This window comes from Alligator sinensis, unplaced genomic scaffold (genome assembly GCF_000455745.1).
Source record: "Alligator sinensis unplaced genomic scaffold, ASM45574v1 scaffold125_1, whole genome shotgun sequence".
In the NCBI taxonomy this organism is placed as follows: Eukaryota; Metazoa; Chordata; order Crocodylia; family Alligatoridae; genus Alligator; species Alligator sinensis.
This window is the reverse complement of record NW_005841893.1, coordinates 2736362-2745157: the sequence shown is the minus strand read 5'-3', so window position 1 is coordinate 2745157 and position 8796 is coordinate 2736362. Positions and strand designations below refer to the sequence as shown.

The 8796-nt window shown below is 46.1% G+C and overlaps 1 protein-coding gene across 3 annotated transcripts in view; it reads left to right on the top strand.

The window, feature by feature from the left end:
- Positions 1–4050: 4050 nt before the first annotated feature.
- Positions 4051–8796, top strand: part of FAM13A (family with sequence similarity 13 member A) — an 80486-nt gene continuing 75740 nt past the window's right edge. For all 3 annotated transcript variants that reach the window (XM_025197287.1, XM_025197288.1, XM_025197286.1), the window contains exon 1: positions 4051–4221. In XM_025197287.1, the coding sequence (XP_025053072.1) occupies positions 4193–4221 (29 nt within the window). In that variant the 5' untranslated portion in view covers positions 4051–4192. The remainder of the gene's footprint in view (positions 4222–8796) is intronic.

The window sequence follows — 8796 nt, the reverse complement described above, 5'->3', positions numbered from 1 at the left end:
AGGGAAAGATGAGCTATGAAACCTTGTGTTAGACTTGATGTTTTGACTTTCCTTGGTGTTAGACTTTCTATCTGGAAAGTCTGTGCACTGGATTTTAGCAGATTCTTAGAGCTTGTCTGCATACGGAAGCCAGTGGGAAGTTACTTCAAATTAGCTCAGGTGTAAACATGTATATATTATTCACTCACCATCCTTGTAGACTCTACTTCTGCACTAGTGAGGCTTTTATATTGTTTAGGTTCATGCACTTTAGCTATTCAATAATAGCTATTCCACACGGGGTGTTCTTGGTTTTTCTCCATGCAGAGAAGTCCTTTGTAAAATATAGGAGCCAATTTATTTTAGCTGACTTGGCATCTGGATAACAATACTTAGTTTGACAGAAATGGAATAAAGCAATACTGGTTATTCAAAGAGCTGCCTAGTAAGAAGGAGTTATTGAGTTTGATAGAAAGTCAGAAAAATATTCAAGGTGTTTTTTAAAAGAATACTAAATGATATTATATAGAAAATTAACATCTCTCTCTTACATTTGTTAAAAGCATATGTTTATTTTAACAGAAAGCCATCAAGATTTCTGTGTCACTACTGGTTACTTAATTGAGATAAAGGTCAGATAGCTTCACTCTGGATCTGAGGTGGCAGAGGGTGCTGCTCTTTTAAAATAAAAGGACCTTTCCTATGACATGGGTGGTGTGGACTTGTGCAACAGAGCACTTGCTCTGACACAATTCACAGAGTATTGATAATGCCTTTTAACAGTAGCAAGCATTAAACAAACGGCTTAGCCCACTAAAGCAGAGCCACTTCACAGTTCATCTACCTTCTTTCCCTGTTCCAGCTCCATGCCCCAGGTCCTAAGAGTGCATCTGCATGACAGTCCATTGTTTTGGTCAGGCTTGGATTTTTAAACAAACTCTCCCATCTCTTGCTGAGACGGACCAGGATGAGCAGTTTTTAGACATTCTTGTCTGAAATCTGGTAACTCTCTGTTAATCTGTGAAGGTTTTCTGGTTCTCAAAGGAGCTGACTGCTCATGACTAATTCATGTGACCTACATCTGCATGGGAGCTTTAAACATATAATTAATGTACTTTGGCCACTGCTTCCCTTCAGCCTGTGACTAGCTCCTCTGGGACTTAAGGCTGATGCTGCCAGTGTCCATGTTAAATCCGTGTTACAAGACTGGTTGAATTGCTGTTTTGGAATTATCCAACAGAGCAGTAGGAGCCAGTCTTTTTGGTAGATGTGCCACAAAGTAGCTGGACCCTCTCTGAGTGCCACTCCAAATCCATTTCCCTTATATGATTTGCTCCTCTGGTTTCTGCTTCCTACCCCATCAGCCACTGTGCTGGCTGTCCCTTCCCTGATCTGCCATGTGCCATATACAAAGATTGCCCATGGCACTTGTGACATGCACCCCACAGGTTGCCTCCTCCCTTCAATAGATCAGTAAAGTGTTAGCACGTAGGGCACTCTGACGGAAGTCATTGTGTAGGAGGGTGCTCTATGCCTTCCTTCAGTCGGAAGTTCTTTCCCCTTTTTCAGTGCAAAAAATGGCAGAAAGCAGCTTTCCTATCTGCTGAGTCAAATTGTTCATTTCCCCATAATAGTGCTTTTTCTGCATATTTTTTTCTAATTCCAGGTGCAGCAGCTGTGGGAAGTGGTTGATTTGGGGGGAATTCATGGTTACTGGATAACTAGGTGGTGCCACACTCCCCCTCCCCACCCCCTAAAAATTCTGAACATCTCCCTCAATATTCCTGGAAACTTTTGATACTGGATCTTGTTGTAGGTTTTATATGACTCATTTCCCAAGGCTTCAGTGTTGCAGAGATACTGGCTAATGATACCACCCCTTTCTCCCCTCCACTCCCCCTCCCACCCACCCAACTAACTGGTGATTTGCCTTTTTCTTTATCGTGGAACATACAAGTTAAGGGTCAGGGTGACACCCATCATTTCAGAGCAGCCTTGGAGCATCAGAAATGTCACATTGGGAACATCAGTAAAAACAAACTCTGCTGTTACCATTTCTTCTTCTTCAACCATTTGATATGTACAGTTCCTGGGTACTCTGATCCACCTCATGCAGACTGTACCCAGGTGCCTACACACTGTGTAAACTATTTATTTATATCATGTCAATGCCCAGAGGCCCCAGCCAAGGCTTCATCATACTAAATAAAGCACAACAAATAAGGTAAGGGTAAAGCTGTGGTGTTGTGCAGCTATGGACGTGTTAGTGCTGGGGTTCCAGTGTTGACTTATCCATAGTTGCACCATGGAGCTGTACTAGGCTAATTTGTTGACAAGTAAGTAGAAAGTAGGGCAAGGTGGCACCCTAAAGACCAACTGGGTCAGAGAGGCATGAGCTTTCATAGAGGCAGCGACCTACCAGATGCTATGGTATTAGGTGTTGCTTACAAAAGCTTATGCCTCTGCAAATACTTCCTCAGCCTGATGAAGGGCATTTGTGCCCAAAATGTTGCTAAGAAGAATTTTTTCCAACTACTTAAGTTGGTCTAATAAAAGATATTGGATTTATCCACAGAAACTTGTCTGCCTTTGCCCCTCTGAAAGTTTCTCTCTAAGGTGCCACCCACTACCTTCTGCCTGTCTTCAGACTAACCTGGTTAACCATCTTGGTGCTTAGTTTGCTATTCTAATTCAGGATGAGAAAGTCATAACACAAGTTTCTTATAAGGTAATAGATTAGTGTAAATAGGCAGGAGGCTATGTTTTGTGGTTAAATTGTATTAGTGTGTTATCTAGAAAAGATGTACCTTTGGCATCTTGCTGAGGTAGGCAGCATTTCCTTTGTTTCTAGTAGCAGGTCTATACCAGAAACTTTAGCTGATGTAGTAGTGTCAGTTGGGAGAAACAATATTTTTCCAGTGCTTTACCAGCAAACATGTATGCACCAAGATAGCTTGCTTCATTTGAGGAACCTGGGTAAATTAAGCTGGCAATATCACTCTTACTGGCTGTGATTACCCTAGGTGGGTTTGCCTTTAGAGATACACTGTTATAGCTATACCAGCAAACCTTTTCTAGTATAGAATGCACCCAACAGTATGGACACATGAGCAAATGGTAACAAGGTAAAAGGGAGTGGGAGCTGACTATACATCATGTGCTCCTCTGCAGGATGTTTGATGTGTATCCCTATCCCATAGTAAATGGAAGCTATAGTGGGAAAGTTAAACCTCTAGGTGAATAGTCACTGAGGTTTAGCTTCCACTTACCAAGACATGTGAAATCACTATCGTGGAGTATCTGATGTGAGATTACCAGCATCTGATGCCTTCCCTGTCCCTGCCCCATCACTCCATATTTTGATCACTTTGTCTGTTCACAGCTAACGTTGATATAACTGACATGAGTCCACATAGCAAACCTGCCCTTGCTAATGGAATTATTCACCTGTCTCAGTGCAAACTATGAGCACTCCTTTTAGCCCTGGGGTTGCGCTCTTCAGAAGAAGAATGAGATGGCATTTTCAGAGGACATTTATAGGTTGTAAATCCTTTTGGTTGGGGACTGTCATTTCCTATCCATTTCTCTTGCCTCGAGAGCGGGCAGGCTCTAATCCGGTTGGCATTACATGCACTGCCTCTGCATGGTCATTATTTATGATCTGCATTTAGACCTGAAGAGAGATGGGTGAACCCCGACTAGGTACTGTATGCAGTTAGATGGTAAGGGTGTTTCTGCCATAGAGTCAGGGCGGAGCAGGGCTGGAAGGGAACACCACACACGCGCGCGCATCCTCTCCGCTTGTTCAGCATCCCCACGCGAGGCGAGGCTGCCCCCGCTCGGAAGCAGGTCCGTGGCGGCCGTGCGGCTGCAAGCGGGCGGGGCCGAGAGCAGGCCAGGCCAGGCCAGGCCCCGCCCCGCGCAGTGACGCCCAGAGGATTCCACAACCCCAGTTCCCTGCTGGAACGCAGGGCCCCGCTGGAACCCGCCCCCACGGCCTTGGAACGCGGCTGCGCGGCCGCCCATTGGCTGCAGGGGTCCTGGAGGGCTGGGCAGCGGCGTGGAGTCCTGCAGGCTGTTGGGGGGGAGGGCAGGCGGCGGCTCGCCCTGGTTGGCTGGAGGCTTCAGCTGCTTCCCGGGAACGCGGGGTGGGAGTGCAGAGCCTGGGCACGCTCGGCGCGCGGAGCTTTCTTGTGCCCGCCGCCTGTCCAGGATGGCTTGCGAGATCCTGCCTCTGCAAAGGTACCGCCTCCCCTCGCTGCCCCTGCTCACCCTGCCCAGGAGCTGCTGGCGTCTCCAGCCTTGGAGGCTTGGAAGCCTAGCGGGAGACAAAACCCTGGCTGGGACGGTCTGGCTGGGGCTGGTCCTGCTTTGAGCAGGGGGTTGCACTAGCTGAGCTCCTGCTCCCTTCCAGCCCTCATCTTCTGTCCTTCTGCTGCGCACTTATGACCTGGATCCCGACCAGTCCTGGCCTGGTTTCATAGTTTCACAAGTTTCCCTTTTCTCCCTGATGGAGGCATCAGGGTGCAATTAGAGCTTTTTTCCCTCTTTGCCCCGAGAGACCTTCCGTGTAATTTTTCCGTTCTGCTTGGTGCTGGGAAGCCCAGTATCCGCTCACAGCCAGGCTCGCTGCCTTGCTAAGAGATGCGCCTGGGAAGATTTACCAGCAAAGAGCTGAATGTCTGCGAGTCCTGCAGAGCATACCAGCCCAGTACCAGGTTTGCAGTCTTCAGGTGGCCTGTAGCAGGGCTTGTAGATCAGATGAGGGGGTCAGTCAGTGTATCTGGCTAGGGAGGAAAGAGTTTTGGGGGGGTTCCTTTGTGCATTCCTGTTTTAATACTTACTAAGATGTCCCCATCCTCCTGTGGGAGAGGAGGGGCTGTGGTGAAACTACTGAGATATTTGAAGGGATATAGGTTCATTTACTTTTAAGAGGCAACCCTCTGTGCCATTGGGTCTCAGTCTGTGGAGACTCGAGTCACCTGTCAAATGCTTAGTTTTCCCTTGTTTTTTGATGATGACAAAATATTACAGCATTTCTGGGGCAGAGAGTTGAGAGAAGACCACAGCAGGCTAGCATGGGTTCATTGTATGCAAAACCTCTGGGTTTATCTTGTGAATCATATTTGTATAACATAACAGTGCTACACATTGCGGCACCCTGGTTGAGAATCACGGCTCTGTGCTTTTGACAGTGTGTCTGAAGCTGAGTTAGATAGGTGTTTCCCATCACTTTACTATAATGGAGGACTGTAGTACAGTAATGAAGACCGCTAGAGGTGACCTGATGCTCCACATATATTCACCCAGACGTGTTAGGGGCAGTCTTTAAAATGGCCTTAGAAACAAGGAAGATTGTATTGTCAGAGAAGAGCTGTTGTGATTTCTTAGCATCCAGGTTTGCATCTGCTTAGCAGTGATTTCATTGCATGCCTGTTTCAGAACAATACTGGGTAAACAGCAGCTTTGGGGTTTGGGGGGGGGGTGGGGGGCGTTATGTGGAAATATGCAACCTAGTAAAAATAATTCTCTCTGTGTGTCATTGAACATTTTTACTAGCTGCTGTCTTTGGTTTCCTAGATACTGCGTTTCCCTCCCCCTTAACATCTATAAAAATATGGGGAATATTTATCTTTACATAAAATAAACAGCAGATAAGTCATTGTAATGGTTTTTCAGCACAGCACTAATGACCTAGCAGTATTGTTTTAACAAATGCTGTGAAGTTTCTGCCCGCCCGGGTTGGTGGCTTTTTTGGGGAGTGGATGTTCGAGTCAGAAACAGTAGTTGAATTTGTTGTCAAAACCTTGTCATCTTGATACTGTCTTTGCTATAAGGTGGAACAGGGAGAATTAGTTCTCTGCAGGTAGATGTGAAGGAACTCTGTTTTGCAGTAGTGCAGTCCAGAGGCTTCCATGTTGATGACTGCAGAGAAACAGAAATACTGTCTCTAGGTCTTCAACAAGAGTTAGTTACTGTACACATTTCCATTTTAAGGTCCTGTCTCCCCAGATTTCTCCACCCTTTTTCTTTCTCGGGGGTGCTGAGCGTTGCAGCTGCTTGTCAGAACCAAGTGCCTGTTGTTTGCACTCTATTGCAGTCTCTTGACTAGGTATATTCTCCGCTGGGGAAGTCTCTTTTATGGGACTGTTTTGGTTATGCTCCTTATTTTGTTGTTGAAATAATTTACTTGAGATCATGAGAAACCCCTGGTATTTGTACAATATACTAAAGTTGTGTTTTGGGGTTTTTTTTAAGGAAGCTTTTCTCTCTCTGATGAAACTGCATGTGTTGTAGAATCAGTTGAGCTTTGTAGTTAAAATAATAGAACAGATACCAGAAAATGTATAAACAGTTTCCTTTATTTCTACTTTACCAGCTCTACTTCTGACCTAATGGCAAATCACCATATAGTCCTGAGAACCTCCCACAATATTAGTTTAGGGATCATGCTATTTTTTTTCTCTCTGAAGCTTCTTAGTCAGTCTTTTCTTTTTCTTATGTTATCTTTGCTGTGGGGACAAAAGGCATGTGTTGGAAAAGTAAGGAGGGTGAGAGGGGGGTATTGTGTTTTTTACAGTGGGATGACTTATATTGTATCAGCTGTCCCTCTATACAATCCTGGAGGAGATGAAGCATTTACAATGTTTATGGTGAGGTATCTAAGTGGGGCCAGCACCCGACTCCCACCTGTGGATGATCTTGCCTGGCTTATCTCATGGTAAAACTACAGATCCTTTCCTTCTCCAAGAATTTACAGTGGCCTGGCCAAAATGGGTTAGTTACGTTACAACAAAAACTTACCTTTTTTGGCAATGAAGGCAAAGCCTTAGATTTCTGAGCATAGAGCTCCCATTGGCTTAGCTGACAGCCAGATTATTGACCTGAGTGCTGCTGTGCAGTCTAAAAGCTGGAGAGCACCTATGAAGTAAGCTTCTATCTCTGGCTGTCTTCAGAAGCAGATGCATTTACAGCAACAACCTAATGCTGGGTCCCAGTCCTACAGTCAGATGTGTTCAGGTGGACCTCTGTCCCAAGGACTGGGTCCTGTCAGCACCACATGGGGTGTAAGTTTTTGGGGTGCAGACTTGTGCATTTGTGCCCATACCCATCACAGTGGGGCCCCAATCAACTGGGCTCAGGAGGTGCTGTAATGCAGACAGTAATAATTCAGTATTTCCACATGGCAGGTCTATATAGCCTTAAAGGAAAATGCTGTTATTGCGCAGTTATGATCACTTAAAGTAGGTTGTATATTGAGTTATTGACTCTACTTGGATGTGATAAGATGTTATGTAATATATTATTACTATCGATCCATCTATCAAATGCATATGTATACAACTTACCTATCTATCTTGTCCATCTGAGGAACAGCATGCGATGGGGCATACAGTCTTAGTGAGGAATAGATACAGTACAAGTGCCAAGACTACAGTAAAAGATGGGGTGGAATGCTGAGTGCCCCTGGCACTCCAGAATCATATTTATCATGTTGCCAAAACCCTCTTAAAAATTCATTATTGCATTACTATGGCAGCTTTCACAAAAATGCCCCTTGCATGAAGGTGGTGGATAAGAATGCCCTGCATGTGATTATACAGCATTTTTGTGACCCAGTAGCTTCAAGTGGTTTTTTCTCTCTTGGCTAAATTAAATCAGTTGACGTAAGGCAGGGGTTGTCAACTGGCGGTACGCATACCCCTGGGGTTACTTTGAAAGGTCCCAGGGAGTATGTGGGGGTGGGCGGGGACAGAGCGCCACCACCCTGCGCCACTGCCTCACAGGAGCAGGGCTGGAGCGGAGGGAGAGCAGGGCCACACAGATGCTCTGCATCCAGCCACTTGCCACCCTAGGGGGGACACACTTATTAAAAAAATGGCCGCTGAGGGTACACTTATTAAAAAAAGTTGAAAACCCTTGATGTAAAGAATAAGGAAACCTTTCTGAATGTTGTTTTAGGCTCCTCTGAGAATTAACTGAAAATGGAGCTTGAATTTTTCTAACCTGTACAGCAGTAATTGGTCATGTGGACTAATTGTGATTTGCAGTCAGAATTAAGCCTGTTGTATTTATCTTCTCTGTTTTTATAAGCACAATGTATTGTATTTACCCAAATCCAAGATGACTTTGAATTTAAGACAATCCCCCAATAATTACATTCTGTTCATGGAAAATTTTTTATTATTTTCCATGTATAGAACCTGTAGCAGGGAAAGCAGTGGTGTGGGGGCAAGCAACCAGACCTCCACCCCTTGCCCCCTGTGCCTGCACCTGCCCCCCTGCTGTGTACCCTCCCAGCCACTTGCCCACACTGCTACTTGCCCCTCCCTTGGCCTCTTGCCCACCTGCTGCTTTCCCTTCAACCCCTGGCCATTTGGCTTCATGCCACTTAACATCTGTAGTGGTTCTGGGGCAGCACTGGTGGTGTCCCTGGCCCTGGGCTGGCCCAGTCTGGCCAGCCAGAAGCAATGGCAGCAGCTCTGAGCTGGGCCAGGCCAAGCCAGATCAGGGCTGGAGCTGAAGCTGGGGCTCAAGGTAAGCATCAGGCTGCATAGTCTCCTCTGCACTCCCCACAAGCCACATACCGCAGGTCTCTTGCATGTGACCCCCCAAATGCACAGTCTTCTGTGGGTACCCCCCACCACACCTCTTTTTCCCACACCACCCTGATATGGGGTAGGCAGCAGCTTGGCTCTGACTTCTGCTGCCCCCCTAACCCTGGCCCCAGAGCTGGGACTGCAACAACTACCTGCCTCAGCCAGTACTCAAATCCAAGATGAGCCTTTTTTTCCCTGTTGTTTGGATTTGAATGAA